The sequence below is a fragment of the Felis catus genome, chromosome D1 (assembly GCF_018350175.1).
Source record: "Felis catus isolate Fca126 chromosome D1, F.catus_Fca126_mat1.0, whole genome shotgun sequence".
Lineage (NCBI taxonomy): Eukaryota > Metazoa > Chordata > Mammalia > Carnivora > Felidae > Felis > Felis catus.
In genome coordinates, this window is record NC_058377.1 from 60,955,749 (window position 1) to 60,973,113 (window position 17,365).

The window sequence follows — 17,365 nt, forward strand, 5'->3', positions numbered from 1 at the left end:
TTTATTTTAAATATTCCAACAGGTGTGAGATGATATCTTTTTATAATTTTGATTTGTATTTCCCTGATGTTGAGCATCTTTTCATGTGTCTGTGGCCATCTGTATGTCTTCTTTGGAGAAATGTCTATTCATGTCTTCTGCCCATTTTTAACTAGATTATTTGGGTTTTGGCTGTTGATTTGTATCAGTTCTTTATATATTTTGGATATTAACCCTTTATCATATGTGTCATTTGCAAATATCTTCTCCCATTCCATAGGGTGTCTTTTAGTTTTGTTGATTGCTTTCTCTGCTGTGCACAATCTTTTTATTTTGATATAGTCCCAATAGTTTATTTTTGTTTTTATTTCTTTTGCCTCAGGAGACATATCTAGAAAAACGTTGCTATGGTTGATGTCAGAGAAATTACTGCCTGTGCTCTCTTCTAGGATTTTTATGGTTTCAGGTCTCACATTTAGGTCTTAAAAGATAATTTTTTTTTTCTAGGTCAATGTGGTGGCAAAATTGTAATGGACAGATAAGAGGGTGTAAGGAATTATCTCTTTTTGGTTCACTGACCTTTCCAATATCTTCAATCCCTCAATTTTTTTCTACTTATCACTTCCCCTGCTTCCACCCTAATTTTCTCTACTTTTTCCTGACTTGCTAGGAACAATGACAACAAAAACAACTTCAGATATTTCTCTGGATATATTGTTCTCTCTCTCACCTCTGTCTCAGCTTTGCACATACCGTTCCTTCAGATTAGACCATAATTTTCCGGTTTGACTGCCTAACTCTTATATATCCTGTCAGGCTGGCTACTGTATCAACTCAAGGAAATCTTTCTTGACACTCTGTTGTCCCACCTGGAAGAAGATATTTCTCTTTTTGCTTCTATATTAACTTATTTTTTACTTTGAGCAACACAGTTAACATATGGCTGTATAATAAACCACCCCCAAATTTAGTGTCTTAATAAACAAACAAACAAATAAACAAACAAACAGTTATTTAGCTTGCAAATCTGCAGCGTGGGCTGGGTTCGATTGATTATTTTATTGGATATCACCTGGAAATGCAGGAAAAATGGGGGTTGGAATAATATGAAGATTTTTTCACTCACTAGTAGTTGATAAATTTCCAGCTAAGGCTTAGACTTTAGCTTGGTCTGGGACATCTATATGTGGCTTCTCCATGTGGCGTGTGGTCTCAGCTTCTCAGTATGGTGGCTGTGTTCAAAAAGCAAGCATTGAGTGAGATAGGGGTGGATATATAAATAGGGGAAAAAAAGGAGGAGAAAGAATGAGTTTGGGGAAGTATATACCAATGAAAAACATATAATCTTTTATGACCTAGCCTCGAGAGTCTTGCAAGATCACTTCCACAACATTCAATTCATTGAACCTGTTACAAAGTCCTACCCTGTTACGAGGGGAAGAAAAAAACAGACTGTCTCTCTTGATGGGGGAATGACAAATTTCTGGAAGAGAATGTAGGATTAGAAATACCTCTGTGGCCATTTTTGTAAAATACAATCTGCCATGTCATACTGCATTGTGTTTTCCCCCCACCAGAATGATAGATCTGTAAGAGCTGTGACTTCTTGATCATTTCTGTGTGTATTTGTTGAGTAAATAAATAATTGTTTTCTCCACTTCATACACATTAGATATTATAAAGGCTAGAGGAATAAGGGTATACTGAAGGAAATAGTACCTCTAAGACTAGACCCAGCTAACAACAAAAGGCATGGGCCACACGATCTCGGATCTGTTTGGTCTTCACACTATAGACTATGGGGTTCATCAGGGGAGGGGCTAGAAGGTACACAAAGCCCATGATCACTTGGACAAGATGAGGTGCCTTGTTCCCAAACCGGTGGATGATGGACAAACCAATCATGGGAGTGTAGAAGAGGAGCACAGCACATATATGGGAAACACACGTGTTGAGAGCTTTGAATCTCTCAGCCCTGGATGCAATAGACAGCACAGTACGCAGGATCAGGGCATAGGAGAAGAGAATGAGCAGTGAGTCTACACCCACTGTTGAAACAATGACAAACATGCCATAGATGCTGTTGGCTTTGATGTCTGCACAGGCCAATTTCATTACTTCTTGATGGAGACAATAGGAATGTGAGAGAAGTGCAGAGCCACAATAGGAGAATCTTTTGAGCATAAAAGGCAATGGGAAAATGAGTGCTACACTGCGACCCAGGGAAACCAGGCCAATCCTGCCAATGACTGTGTTGGTGAGAATGGAAGCATAGTGCAAGGGGCGACAAATGGCCACAAAGCGGTCAAAGGCCATAGACAGCAGCACAGAGGACTCTAGGAAGGACAAACAGTGAATGAAAAAGAGCTGGGCAAAACAGGCATCGTGACCAATATCTCGCGCCCCAATCCAAAAGATGCCTAGCACTGTAGGGAGGGTGCAAAGAGACAGACCCAGGTCAGTCACAGCCAGCATGGACAGGAAGAGGTACATAGGCTCATGGAGTGAGGGCTCTGTTTTAATGATAAAAAGGATAGTACAGTTGCCCAGGATGGAAACCAGGTAAATGAAGCACAATGGGATGGAGATCCAGATGTGCATGTGCTCCAGCCCAGGAATGCCACTCAGCAGAAAGGTGGAGGAAATGTTGCTGCTGCTTTCCAAGGGTCCCAAAGACATTGTGTGTGAAGGGAAGAGGAAAATTGGATTCCTTCCAAATTCCTGAAATGAATTCAGAAAAAAAGCTAGAGGTCGAACCTGGGAAGAAATTAGAAACCAAACCAAACCAAACCAAAACAACAACAACAAAAACAAACAAACAAAACAAAACAAAACAAAACAAAACAAAACAAAACAAAAAAACATGAGAATCAAGTAGACCTAGAAGTGTACATCTCCTCCAGAGGTCACTTCCTTCTGGTCTCTAGCCTTCTTTCCACATTGTTTTAGAAAAAATGTTTTTCTTTGAATTCTTTTCTCCTTTCTCCTTCAGGCTGAGAGGTCTGAGCATCTACACTATTCCTGTTGGTTATACTAATTTTGCCTACCTCTTTTGAGGAGATCTTTAATTAAACACTCCTCACCTGCCTCTTTTCTGCCAGAACTCTCACTAATGTTCTAACCTTTCTTTCAACTTCTCTTCTTTCCTTTCTCTTACCTTACTTCCTTTGCTATTCTTTTGTCATTGTCCATTCTTCCTTCCTTTCTCCCTCTCTCCTCCCTACCTCCCTTCCCTCCTCCTTCTCTCTCTTTCTCTCTTCCTTTTTTCCAATCTCTTTCTTCTTCTTTCCTTCCTCCTTCCTTCTTTCTTTCTTTCTTTTGTTCTTTTGTTCATTCTTTCATTTTTTGCCTTTCTTTCTCTTTTCTTTTTCTCTTTCTTTCTTTCTTTCTTGCTTTCTTTCCTTTCTTCCCTCTTGATTATCTTCAGCAGCCACATATAATTTCTAACCTTAGACACAGATTAATCCTTCACTCACCTTCTCCTCTGGTCTTCCAGTCGTGGAAGCCTAGTTTGCTCCAGATAGCTCACATGTGCTACTCAGCTCACAGAATTCCAGTAAAGACTGGGGAGTGAATGAATGGCTGTCTGTAAAGTTATTCTTGACTGCTGAAGTGCCATATCAAAGCTCTGATTCTCCTGTGAATCAGTAACCTGCATTCCCTGGAGATCTAGAGTTCAACTTCTATCAACCTAGGTGAGAGAAAAGGCTGAAGCACCATCAACCATGGCCACATCCACAATTGCAAGGCAGAGTCCGTGAGAGTCCACAGAATAGAATGCAATATGCCAGTAGGACTTATTCTTCCTTAGATTAAAAAATGAAGGTTCATGAGAGGACAGTCACTGGGCAGAAGTCTTATGCCAATTTAAGACTCCTGACTTTCAAAGCAGTGATCTGCCCACTCCCACTTAATAATTCCACTAGAATGTGAGCTCAAAAATGGCAGAGGCTTGGCTTTGCTTACTTCTGTAAAGACAGTGCTTATAATGGCTATGGTATACAGTAGGCACTCAGAAATTGTTTTATGCATGGTTAAGAGCTAAATTTATTTAGTTAGCTGTTAGTAACTCAGTGCATATTTTATCAGTTAAAGAAAATCCTATGAATTGGGGCTCCTGGGTGGCTCAGTCAGTTAAGTGTCCAACTTTGGCTCAGGTCATGATCTCAGAGTGTGAGTTCGAGCCCTGTGTCAGGCTCTGTACTGACTGCCTGCTTTGGATTCTGTGTTTCCCTCTCTTCTGCCCCTCCCTGACTCGTGCTTTCTTTCTCTCTCTTTCAAAAATAAATAAACACTACAATTTTTTTTAATCCTGTGAAAAAAGTTCTATTAATAGTACCATATTATAAATGAAGAAATAGAGGATTAGAGACAGTTAATATATCTAAGATCAAAGATACAGTAAATGGCCAAAATGAGATTTGAACTAATATCCAGTTATTCTCTAGATTCCAGGCTCTCAACAAACATTATACTTTCTCCCCACATACAGGACTATTCATTGTCAGCTAGAAGCAGCTAGCATAATATCAAAGGCTTAATAGACCTTCAGAAAAGTACTGATTCTTTAGCTAAATTAATAAAGTGACTGGAGAAATACACATCCTCTCTCACTCCAAACACCAGTGACATTAATAGCCAGTGTCATTAACTCACTGTCCACCTGAAGGTCAGATTGGCTCTTGTGTGTTGTTCCTCAGGTTCTACTTCAGCCATGATCAGTGGTCACCACATCATTCATCAAAACGAATTCAGAAGAGCTGTGATAAACTTACCTTTCGGGGACAGGCAAGCTACCTGGTGATTAACGATATAATGCATAAAACTTAAGGCAGAAAATGTTTTGACATGAAAACGAAGTAGGGTAGTGAAGAAAGAATATATATATTACTTAATAATATAAAAGTTAATTTATAATACATGATGAACATCTATTATTTTCCAGGCACTGTACTAGGAGCACTGCAAAAGAAATAGCATTTAGATCTTAGAAAAACCCTGCAAGTTAATATTATTACCTCGATTTGCAAATGAGGAGAGAAGCGTACAGAATTTGATGATGTGCATAAAATCATACTATCAATCAGTGACAGCTGGAATTCAAACTGAAATCTCTGGAGCTCCAAGGAGCATTCTGAAAGTTTGGAAGCATTTAGTTTAATATAGCTGGGTAGTTTTTTTAAGCTGAGACAGCCTGAAATGAGTGAAGATTGAATGACAAAAATAGAGGGAAATACCAAAAGTCTTTTTTCCCCACCTTCTTTTACCTCAAGATAGACTCTCTTCAGAGTTTGTGCCTCACATTTTAAAGGGAGTAGGGCAGAGTAAGAATCAGAGAGAGAGAGAGACAGAGAGAGAGAGAGAGAGAGAGAGAGAGAGAGAGAGAGAGAGAGAGTTATGAGAATAAGTTGAAGGAAAGGACTTGGATATAAAAGAAAATCCAGAATAGTGAAGCCAAGAGATATCTGCCTGGGAAAGACCACCTTTAGCCTGTTGGCCACAGAGATCTTAGTAAGGTAACTATTCTAAGGGGTTCTTATTTAAAGGTCTTCAGAGTATCCATTTTCAGATTTGGTGAGGATTTCATTGTTCTTGACCAGTTCAAGTGTAGAGGGGAGTGGTAAACTTAACAAATGGCTTGCTCACAATTGTTCTTGGAGAACACTTCCTAGAGGTACTTGCACAAGTTCAATGGCTGCTTCTAATTCTATCACTCAGACTCCATGGTTGCTCAGGAAAATGTCCTTTCATGTCACAGACAAGCTTTTCTTTCAGAGGATCACTTGACTTCCTACCCCTCTGTCTCTGCTTCTTGGAATTAACTCCTGATTCTGCTAACCTTGTGTCTGAGGCTAAGGAGTAGAGACTGAACTTATAGCTAATCTCATTCTTGCATCTCGGTTTTGCTTGCCTAACTTGTCTGTCTCTGTGGGTCTCAGTAATACTCTTATGTTGCCACATATGAGGCAACTCTCTGGGCTAGAAGTCAATGAAGTGAATGGGTGTGAGAAAGCTGCTGTCTCCCTACTAAGCTAGTGCTAAAACTAGACGTGGGATCTCATTAAGTTAGTGAGATCTGACTGCAATGGTCACCACCTTCTGCAGGCATCTTCTACAGCCTTTCTTGTGCTTCAAAGTCCCTTCTCTCCTTTCCCTCTCCAGAGCTCAGACTGAGCCTTCTAGGACCTCTTCTTGGCTTCACAACTGAGCACCAGACAACTGACTTACCTATCAAGGCTAGGTGCAGAGACTTCAGTTCTTGTGACAGGGGAGAAGGAAAGTTAAAACCAGAGACTCTGGAGGGTATGGAGAGACTGAAGGATGGATATTGAATTCCTTGATTTTTATGAAACTTCTTGAGGTCCCCATTGAGACCATTTCAAGAATCTTTCATCAATTCCCTAGGAGGACTGGTTTTCTGGACCTCATTATCTCATACTCTGGGGATAAGGGAAAGAAAAGAAGGGAATAGTTTTGTGAGATATCTAAATGGGAATCCCAGGAGATGTTACACACTGTAGCTACTTTTTGAAGATATCGTGAAATATTTTGAACAGCTCCACAACTTTAGGAAACCAGAGTGGGTGTTGTTGATAATGTTTTATATATGATGTATCATAACCATATAGTTATGCATATCAGAAGTGACAGTGTATATGGTGGGTATATATAACATTAAAAGGGCATTTTTAATTCAATTCTTCTCCCATCACTAAAGGGGAAGAAAGGAACACCACATTCCTGGAAATATGGTGATAATGTTGATTCTTGGTGCCCCAAGTAACCCTATATGCTGCTGACTCCTGTCTATACTCAGGGACTCTTGTCTGTACTCCATCTCCTCTTCCTGTCTCTGATCCACACAGACACAGAATTCAGCCCTTTGTTTCTAGACGTTAAGGAGCTACCTTCAGAAAGGAATTCATTTTTGTACCTTTTGGGCAACATGAGCCCCTGAAAAGCATAGGTAAACCAAGGAGTTTCATATGTCAATACAGGGATCTGAAGAATTAATCATCCATTTTGGACTTTAAAAGCTGATGGGAAAGATATTTTAGAAAGAGGAAAGGAGAGCCATTTCAGTGTTTTCATTACCCACGTAATTAGTATCCAGCTTATTGACTCTACTTTGAGAATACAAAGGTATAAATATTAAGGAATGTCTCAGATCCCCACACCAACCATAAAAGGTTTATTCCAATTCATTGGCCTGATGGGCCCCCTTGGAATGTGCTGGGCTTCCTCTTGTGGTTTCATTCCATTAATCTTTGGCCAAACACATTGTAGACACATCCGAGTGTTATGTAGCAGTATTTCTCAAATCAGAGTCCCCCGAAAATCAGGATCAGAACCACCTGTAATGCTTATTAAAATGCAGATTTCTGGGCCTCATCCCTGTAGTGCAGAATCAGAAACTGACATTAGTCGCAACCACAAAGGTCTAAGAATTCTTATATATCCTTGTCTTTATGATTTGTTTTCAGCTCTGATTCCAGAATATTTTATTCCCTCTATAATAAAAAAAAATGTATCACTTTTAACCTGGAATCCATTTCAAAACACAGTTACCTTTTATATTAATTTTCTGGGGCCACCAATACAAAATGCCACAGACTGGGTGGCTTTAACAATAGAAATTTATTTTTTCACAGTTCTGGAGGCCAGCAGAGCCCAAGATCAAAGTGTTGACAGGTTCGGTTTCTTCTGAGGCCTCTCTCCTTGGCTTGCAGATGGCCATCTTCTGTGTGTCCTCATATGGCCTCTCCTCTGTGCATGAGTATCCTTGATGTCTCTTGCTTTTCTTATAAGGACATGAGTCATATTAGGTTAGGGCAAACCTTAAATGACTTGTTTTAACTTCACTATCTCCTAAAGGCCTTTACCTCCAAATACAGTCACATTCTGAGGAACTGGGGGTTAGGACTTCAGTATAAATTGGGGGAGGGTGCACAATTCAGCCAATAGCATCTGTTTATCCATGCATCCTATCACCCACTTTTTCACTTATTTAACAAATGTTTTATAACATAAATAATACCTCCTCACACAATCCCCCACAAAAATACACAAGCAATATTTATTTACCATCTCTGAGTCCAAGCACGGAGAAGAGAGAGATAGTGTTAGATATGTTTTGGAAGAAAATAGGTCTGAATCTCAGATTTTGTGAAGAGAAACAGAGGGAGGGAGGGAGGAAGAGAGAGAGGGTAAGAGAGGGGGGGGAATTAATCTTTGAACAGTTTATTACAGGGAAGATATCCTACATGATTTACATCTTAACTATTCAGCTCTGTGAGGGGAAAAACAGGACATGATATGGGGAGAGACAAAAGAAATAAAAACTCATATCTCCTATCACAGAAAAGAATAGGAAAAGAAACAAGGTAGGGGCAGAATGAAGGGAATAACTTGTACGTAAAGATGCTGCCTTGAGGAGACACCAGCTAGGAGAAACTGAAAGGACCTTAAAAGAATATTATTGGATTGGATTTAGACAAACTGATGCAAAAATTAGTGTTTTTCTTTTAATTTAAGTATGGTTTTAAAATAGTTTTTATTGCATTTTCCTGTGATAATTAGTTGGTAGATATTTATGAATAAGAAAGATGATTAGAAATAAAATAAGTAACATCTTTCCCCCTGCACACCCTAGTTGTGTGAGTAAATTTGATGCCCATCCATATTCACCTAACACCTAAAATGTATATTTCCCAGGAATATCCCATGCTGTTTTAGATCTACTTTTTTTTTCCTTTGTCGCCACTGAGGCATTAATCTAAAGTGTTAGTATATGTGGGAAAACTAGAGTTCAAAAAGTCTCAACAGCACAATGCCAAAAGTTTATGTTTTGAGATCCAACAGACCTTAATGTGGTTTGGGGCTTTCTGTTTATTACACATGATGTTGGTTATAGTAACTTACCTCATTGAACTTCCTATCTAAAAGAATTATATGAGAACTTGCTATCTTGAATGGTAATATAGCACTAAATGAAAATAGTTTGAGAAATTAAAATTTCAACAAAATGATTGATATTCAGTATTGTAGTAAGTACATAAACATCATGACCATTTAAAAATGTGTCTTATAAGGATGCTTTTCAATTAACATTCCTGAAGTAGGCATACCTTTTTCACTCCTACTGCGGTCTTTTCTACCCTATTGAAGTGTTTGGGAGGCCATTCTTCACAAATAAACAGAAGGCAATTCTTGGGATGGATCCTAGGTCATAGTTCTGCATTAAAAAAAGCTCATAATTTTGATATATCAATAATCAAATAATCAGCATATAACAGTCAGCTAGCTGCTACCTGGAGAATACCTTCCTACAGTAAGTTTTTAAAATTTAAAAAAATCTTATTTTAAAAATTTGACTCTGTCATCTTAATTTCCAAAGGAAAGTAAAATTGGATATTGCATGTAAGTGCTTTTAAACATTCTATAGTATATAGTAAATGTTCAATAATTATTGGGTGTTATTGCCACAATTGTCACTATTATTTTTTATCATATTTCCCAGATAATCAGTAAGATTATCTGTAAGATTTCTGTAAGAAATCAGTAAGATTGGAGGTAGGGAGGAAATACAAGTGTTTTATTTACTTTGAAATTAAAATGTACACGTATTAGAGAATGCTCCCAGATCCTCAACTGTCCTATGTCCTTTCACAGAATTTTGGACACACACCCAGGTATCAACATGATATGTTATTACTTTTTTTTAAATCAACTTCAGTTTTAAGTTGCTCTCCTGCTGCCTTCTGAAACTTAGTTTTGTAAGAACTCTTCAATAGATGCTAGTCCAAGGGCGGCGTGAAGCCTCTGGAAGACTTTGCAGAAAATCTTCAACTTCAACTGGCTGAGGGATGGAAGTGATGAATCTGAAACCCAGAGAGTGTGACTTTCATACAGAAATAGGACTCACTTGGCAAGTCACAGTTTCTAGATGCTAACTGGTTCCTTTAAGGTACTAGACCAAAATGTGGGGTAGGTATGATAAAACAAAGAACTTACTCTGAGTGGTGTGTTAGTTAGGGTCCAGTCACAAGAAAGAAACCACAGAATAATTTAACAGAAAAGTTTAATATAAACATTTATTAACAAGAGATTATAGTAACAGGGAATCAACTAAGAGTAAGAAAGAAAGAACCATAGAGGATACTCTAGGGCTGAGGGAGAGTCTCTAAGAAGGAAACAAGATTTCAAGAGAAGAATCTTTCCCAAGGCTGGCATTTGGATGTTGTCCACCAACATGTGAGTGAAGCTCACTGAATGACAAAGTTCACTAAGTTGTTCTGGGCCAAAGCTGGTCCACAATTAGGATGAGGCTGATTGGTGGAGAACTACTTGCTGGAAGACTGATGACATTTTCTAAGAATGCCTATGGGGGTTACTGTTGGCTTTCTGGAGAGTCAGCCAGGGTACCAGCTAGAATCACCAGAAAGTTTCTAGAAGCTGCTTAAGGAGGTAATCTGCTACAGATTCCCTGAACACCAAAAATATCAATAGGCTTCATGCCCCAAAGCTCCCTCTCTTCATCCTAACCTAATCCTATCGAAAACACTTAAGGGATTTTACAATCTCAAGCTTCTTAGCAATGCGGATACGGATTTGCTTGGTCTTCATACTGTAGACAATGGGGTTCATGAGAGGTGGGACCAGCAGATACACATAAGACATGAGGAGGTGTACAATACGGGGCAGATGTTCACCAAAGCGGTGCACGAGAGACAAGCCAATCATGGGGATGTAGAAGAGTAGCACAGCACAGATATGAGAGACGCAGGTGTTGAGGGCCTGAAGTCGCTCCTGGCGGGAGGCAATGCTTAGCACAGTGCGGAGGATGAGGGCATAGGAGAGGAAGATGAGCAGTGAATCCACACCAACAGTGCAGGCCACAACAAAGAGCCCATATATGTGATTGACAATGATGCTAGAGCAGGCCAACTTCATGATCTCTAGGTGCAGACAATAGGCATGGGCCAGCACATGGGAGCCGCAGTACTGGAAGCGTTTAAGGAGGAATGGCAGGGGCAGGATGAGCAGGGCACTTCTAAGAATTGAGCTCAGCCCCATCTTGATGATACGTGCAGGTGTCAAGACCATGGAGTAACGCAATGGATTGCAAATGGCCACATAGCGGTCAATGGACATGGACAGTAGAACTGAAGACTCTACCAGTGACAAGGTATGGATGAAGAAGAGCTGAGTGAAGCAGGCGGGGATGGTAATCTCTCTGACATCAAACCAGAAGATGCCCAACACAGTGGGCAGTGTAGATAGGCAAAGGCCCAAGTCTGTCAGGGCCAGCATGGCCAAGAAATAGTACATGGGTTCATGGAGGGTGACGTCGGTATGGATGATGTGGAGGATGGTAAGGTTTCCTACAATAACTGTCAAGTAGATGGAGCAGAAGGGAATAGAGATCCAGCCATGGAGAGCTTCCAGACCTTGGAAGCCTGTTAGGAAGAAAGTGGCTCTTTGGAGGCTGCCATTATAAAATATTGTCATGGCTTTACGGTCTTGGATTCACCAACCTGCAATCTAGAACGGGATTCCTGGAGAGTGACAGAACTGAATTCTCACTCACCTGAGCATCCTAGGACCAGTGAGACAGGAAGTTCTGCAGATGAAATGAGAAAGAAAAGAAAGAATTGAGAGATTTGATCTATAAGGCTTTTCTGGAAGATCTAGGATGGGGACTTTTACAGGGATTTCTATAGTCTATGAATGCTATATGATTCAGCTGTATGGTGGTATATCTGTCAGTGCTGGACTCTCAGTGGGTTAACGAGGTCACTTCAGATGGCACCTTTTCATATGTTACTCCATGAAAAATATCTTTAATTGAATCACTAAAGCGTTCAGAATCTGCATCATATCTATGAGGAATTGGCACTATACACCATTTTGCATAATTGTGTACTAGGATCAAGTGCATATCATATGCCTTCAAATGTATTTTTAATTTGGCTGGGGATTGTGCTTTATTCCACAATGCCTAGCTTGCAAGGGAATGCAGACAAGCACTGACCAAATGCTTGTTGAAATCCTTGAACTTGTAACTTGTGACCAGAGTGATGCCTTTCCTGAATCTACATAAAAGTCTTTGGTGACCAAGGATGCAAATTGTGCTGTGCGAATCTGAAATCTGGAACTGAAAAATGTTTGAGAAGAAGCAGGATCTTCAGAAAGCAAATAATTCTAGAAAAGGGTACATTAGGGCTTAGTTCTGAGAGGATGAAAAGAGATGTAAGTTTCCAACATCAGGGCAGTTAAGCTGGGGCCAGGTGTAGAGATGAGGATGCAGAGGAGGTAGGCATCAGATATGAAACAGAAATGATGAAGAGAAACCTAAAATGGTCAAGAAAAACCTGTAATCTTCAGCTTACAATGAGGAAACTAAATCTTCAGGCTTTCCGAGTAAGCTATGCCTTTGGGGTTTGGATCAATATGCCACACAGGTATAGATCTGTCTCTATAATACCTGAACTGGGCTCTATTTAACATCTTTCTTCAGAACTTTTATTCAGTTACATTTATTTCAAGCCTCACAATAATGGATTCTATGTATATAAAAGCTTAAAACAGCTAAAAGAGACAGAGAATGGAGACTGAGGGAAACAGGAAGAAAATAGTAGTGTATTATAATACTAAAGTCATCTCACCACTGTGGCTACAAAAAAGAGATAAAGTAGGATGAGGGTTTCTATGAAGGCATTGCACTTGTGATAGCGAGGTCATCGTCAGTTGTCTTTTGTTTTTTTTCTTTCTTTTTTTTTTTTTTTTTAGAAAATATTTCAACAGATTGGAGAAAAATTATAAGGGCTTAAATTATCAGTAGGTGGGAAGGAATAAGTAAAAAGTGTATATAATTTGTAGTTTTCCTCTAAGACAAAATCTACAGAATGAGTGAAGATGTCAGGATATTTTGAGGAGGGGAGATGGGGAGTTCAGGGTCCTCTTTCAAAAGGTTTTTATTATTTTTTTTCTCAGTAAGATGGAGGGATATTGGAGGGGCGAAAAGAAAGAAAGAAGAAAAGTTCTTACCCAGCTTTCACTATTCATGCTTCAAATCAAAGCAAGTAATGGTAAGATCATGATGCAATAATTAATGTGATAATAAAACCCCTCTTATTTTTTGATTCTGAAGGAAAAGTAGGGAAGTAATGCGAATGGAGGAAAGAAGTGGAGATGGAAAGTAACGAGCTGTGAAGGAAAAGGGAATATCACAGCATTTGCAGAGCATGCTGTGGGTGACACATGAGGACAAGGCACTCTCACTCTGATATCAAGGCAGAAAATGGCAGGGTGCCTGGGTGGCTCAGTTGGTTAAGTGCCAGACTTTGGCTCAGGTCATGATTTCACGGTTCGTGGGTTCGAGCCCTGTGTCAGGCTCTGTGCTGACAGCTCAGAGCCTGGAGCCTGCTTCGGTTTCTATGTCTCCCTCTTTTTCTGCCTCTCCCCTGCTCATGCTCTGTCTCTCTCTCAAAAATAAATAAACATTTTTCAAAAATTTAAAAAGACAGAAAATGGCAATATAGTTTTTAAAAAGGAATGATAAAAAGGGAAAATTTTCCATCATTTAAGGGGAGACTCAAACAAGAGTTTAAATATATGTGCAGCTTTTTAGCCAGCAGACTCACAGTGAAGCTGGTTTCCATCCATTTTCGTCCAGCCATTTCAGAGTTTGTGACAGAGAAGAAACGTTTAGAGGTGGTTTATTTCACTCCCATATCTCCGGGCAGGGAAGGATCATTCTGCTGCTTAGTGAGAAGTTGCATCTGTCATAAACCACGCTGCTATTATCTTGCCTTCCAGATATATTACTTGCATATTATATTTTGGGTACGGGTAAGAGGCAAGTGTGCCAGGTATGGGAGGGAAAAAAATTATGAAAGCCCTAACTAGCACTAGAGAAATGGAATTGCTGTAAGACTGACTACAGACTTCGAATCCTGGTACAGATTTGGAACTTAATAAAGTTTGCTGAATGAATGCCTAAGTGAACTGTTGGAAAAAACAGATGAGATGGGATTAAACAGAATTTTTAGTGCAGTGACTACATTTTCTTCTCCAAGTCACTCACCTCCAGATTAATGGATGGAAGAACTGTCAGCTGGTTCCTCCACTAGACTATGCATACATCCTTGACCCTCCCTTCAACTCTAATTTATTAGCATTACAGAGATGTCATCCTAGGGTCTATGGCAGAGAACAGCAGAGATGGGCTGAACAGCAATTTCAATGACATTCTCACTCCCTCTAATTCCTCATATAATTGTACACAAGCTGTTCAGGATGTTTAGCATTTGTGTTGGTGACCATCTGCAGATCTTCTGGCAATATACACTGGAGTGTACCAACAGCTGGAGACACCAGGCAGAACTCAGGGTGAGTGCTAACAGCTACGAGAATACTCTCTGCTTAAAACACAGGGGCTTTTTTGAAGAGTCCAGAAACTTCTCCCTAGGGGAGAAGCTCAGGGAATTCTGCTGAGACTGAGAATTCCCCAAAGAGTTCTCAAGATGTTTAGCTGAGAACGGAAGCCATGAGAGGCTGAGAAATCCCAGTCCTTTATGTGGGCAAGGGATAGCTTCAAGATGTTAGGGTGCTTCTAGTTCTAGATTTCATTTTCTGAAATGAGATAAGCAAGATATAGCTAGGCCTGGAGTACAGTATTACAAAAAAGAGTGTTTTGATTCAGATGAAAAGATAGAACTGATTCCAATCTCTGATAATTTCTGACCATGTGACCATGTAACCTAGGAAAAATTAATGTCCCAGAAAAATCATTTCCTTATGTTCTAAAAATGGAAAATTTCCCTCTTTTTTTTTTTTTACTCAGGCTCTAGTACTATCAGGCATGTTTTAGAATCATCTGCCAGTGTAATTTGGTTTGAGTTTAGGGAGAAGAAAAGGTCCACCTTGGCCTTTAGTCATAAACTATGTGTTTCTTAATTACTACTGGCCATTTCCTGTGTATTCTCCACTGTACACGTGTGGTTTGGGTCATAATTCAGAAACTTGCACTCCAAATATCAGCTTAATACCTTAAAATAGTTCATTAGCCCATTTTAACTACAAATATGTATATCAGGAGATTTTTCAGCATAGATTTAAACAATTAGAGGGAACAAATGAGAGCTGAACAGAAACAATTAGAGCTGAACAGAACAGCTGATACTTAATGGATACTCAGTAAACACAATTATTAAAATAATTAGTAGGGTAACTGTGATTCTAGTTTGCCAAGAATGGGCCTAATTTACACTTATTGATTTGGTTTCCCAACAAGTTTGGGAAAACAAGCTGGGATGGGTTGGTAGACCTCCACTTCAAACTCCAAGTTTCTGCTGCACATTCATCTATAGCCTGTGCAATACATGGGCAGTGACCACAGTGACCCTACTTTAACTCATTTCTAAATCTGAAAGATGACCCATCTCTCTTTTCTTGACCATTCCCAAAGTAATGTTAGTAAAGCTGCAAAGACAGTAGGCAGGGTCGTTACTGGCATGCAAGCCCATAGACACAGTTGGCTCCTTGCAGGTTTAGACAATGGTACTTGACAATGATCCCCCTAACAGAGGCTTTTTTTTTAAATTATTTTTTTATTAAAAAAATTAATGTTTATTTATTTTTGAGAGAAAGAGAAACATAGAGTGTGAACAGTGGAGGGGCAGAGAGAGAGGGAGACACAGAATCCAAAGCAGGCTCCAGGTTCTGAGCTGTCAACACAGAGCACAATGCAGGGCTTGAACTCACAAAGCACGAGATCACGACTTGCACCAAAGTCAAATGTTCAACCAATTGAGCCACCTAGGTGCCTCACCACTTCCAGACACTTTTTATTGGAGCCAACCACTTGTGTCACTCCTTGTGCGAAAGCCTGTGGAATAAATGAAGTCATGAGGCTGCCAGCAGCCTGGGATCAATAGGAAATACTTTGGTTAAGTGATCCAGAAAAGAAAATGTTCAAGGAATAAAGGCTGATGAATGTTTAGTGTTTATCACTTCTTGTAATCGTATAACTTATTTCATTGTTTGATAAACTAATTTTTAATAAGCCCACTGGCAGCAAAGATCCTGCAAAAATTAAAGTTCATACTTTTTAAGTTCTCTGTTAGTGCTTCTTGGGAAATTTGATAATGAATTCATAACTTGAGCAAAATCTTTGCAAATGTGTGACATCACTATAGTGGCTAACTTGATAGAATTGATCCCATAACAACCAGAAGAAAAAAAATTAATATCTACTTCTAAAGTAGGTGAATTCTCTTAAGAACATTGTATGTGATGGTGATAATTTACCATACATAGATACTGAAGGCAGATTTCATGCTACATTCTCATGATTTTTCAAAAAGATTAAATAATTGTCTATTCAAAATAAGTGTATTCCCTTTTTATTACACATTTTTCAGTCATTGTGAAAAGGGACAGGATAGCTGTTACAGTGTTGATTTCATTAGCATAAACTAAATTATGTTCATTTTACATCACTATTCAGATGCTTTAAACAGAAAATAATTTTTTTTTCAACTTTGTGTTTTGTATTTATATTCTTAAGCTTTACAGAGATATAATTGACATACAACATTGGGTAAAGTTTAAGGTATATGATACACTGATTTGATACACTTACATGTTGCAAAAGGGTCACTACTGAGGCATTAGCTAATACTTTTATCATGTCATACAATTACTGTTGCCGTTTTGTGGTGAGAACATTTAGGATCTAGTGTCTTAAGAACAGTCAGGTTATAATACATTCTTGTCAACTATCATCACAATACTGTGTGTATTAGATCCTAGAAATTATTCCTTTTCAAACTGTAAGTTTGTACCCTTTAACCAACATCTCCCCATTTCCCTGACTCCTTATTCCCTGGTAACCACCATTCTACTCTGTTTCTATAAGTTCAGTTTGGATTATATATATAAGTTATATCACACAGTATTTGTCTTTTTTCCCTCTGACTTATTTCACTCGGCATAATGTCCCCCCAAACCATTCATGTTGTTACAAGTGACACACTGTCCTTATTTCCCCTAGCTGAATAAATAATTCATGTATGTGTATGTAGCACATCTGTATCCATTCATCCATTGATGGATGCTTAGGCTTTTTCTATACCTTGGCTATTGTGCATAATGCAACAAACAGAAGAATAGATGTCTCTTTTATATCTTGCTTTTATTTCCTTTGGATATGTACCCAGAAGTAGGATGTTAGTTATATTTTTAATATTTTGAGGGACCTCTATACTATTATTCATAGTGGTTGCACCAATTTACAAAGCCACCAATAGTGCACAGGTGATCCCTTTTCTCTGTATCCTCACCAGCACTTGTTATCTCTTGGCTTTTTGATGACAGTCAT

The 17,365-nt window shown here is 39.0% G+C and overlaps 2 protein-coding genes across 2 annotated transcripts; both read right to left on the reverse strand.

The window, feature by feature from the left end:
• Nucleotides 1–1,558: 1,558 nt before the first annotated feature.
• On the reverse strand, nt 1,559–2,788 carry LOC101092141 (olfactory receptor 51G2). The gene has a single exon (XM_003992799.3). The coding sequence runs from the start codon at nt 2,656–2,658 to the stop codon at nt 1,717–1,719; it is 942 nt and encodes a 313-aa protein (XP_003992848.1). The 5' UTR covers nt 2,659–2,788; the 3' UTR covers nt 1,559–1,716.
• A 7,145-nt stretch (nt 2,789–9,933) lies between these two features.
• LOC101081667 (olfactory receptor 51G1) lies at nt 9,934–11,913 on the reverse strand. The gene has a single exon (XM_003992836.2). The coding sequence runs from the start codon at nt 11,488–11,490 to the stop codon at nt 10,531–10,533; it is 960 nt and encodes a 319-aa protein (XP_003992885.2). The 5' UTR covers nt 11,491–11,913; the 3' UTR covers nt 9,934–10,530.
• Between the last annotated feature and the right edge of the window lie 5,452 nt (nt 11,914–17,365).

What these genes read in the sequence shown, in the direction of transcription:
- LOC101092141 (XM_003992799.3), bottom strand. Translation starts at nt 2,658, where the DNA reads ATGTCTTTGGGACCCTTGGAAAGCAGCAGCAACATTTCCTCCACCTTT.
- LOC101081667 (XM_003992836.2), bottom strand. Translation starts at nt 11,490, where the DNA reads ATGACAATATTTTATAATGGCAGCCTCCAAAGAGCCACTTTCTTCCTA.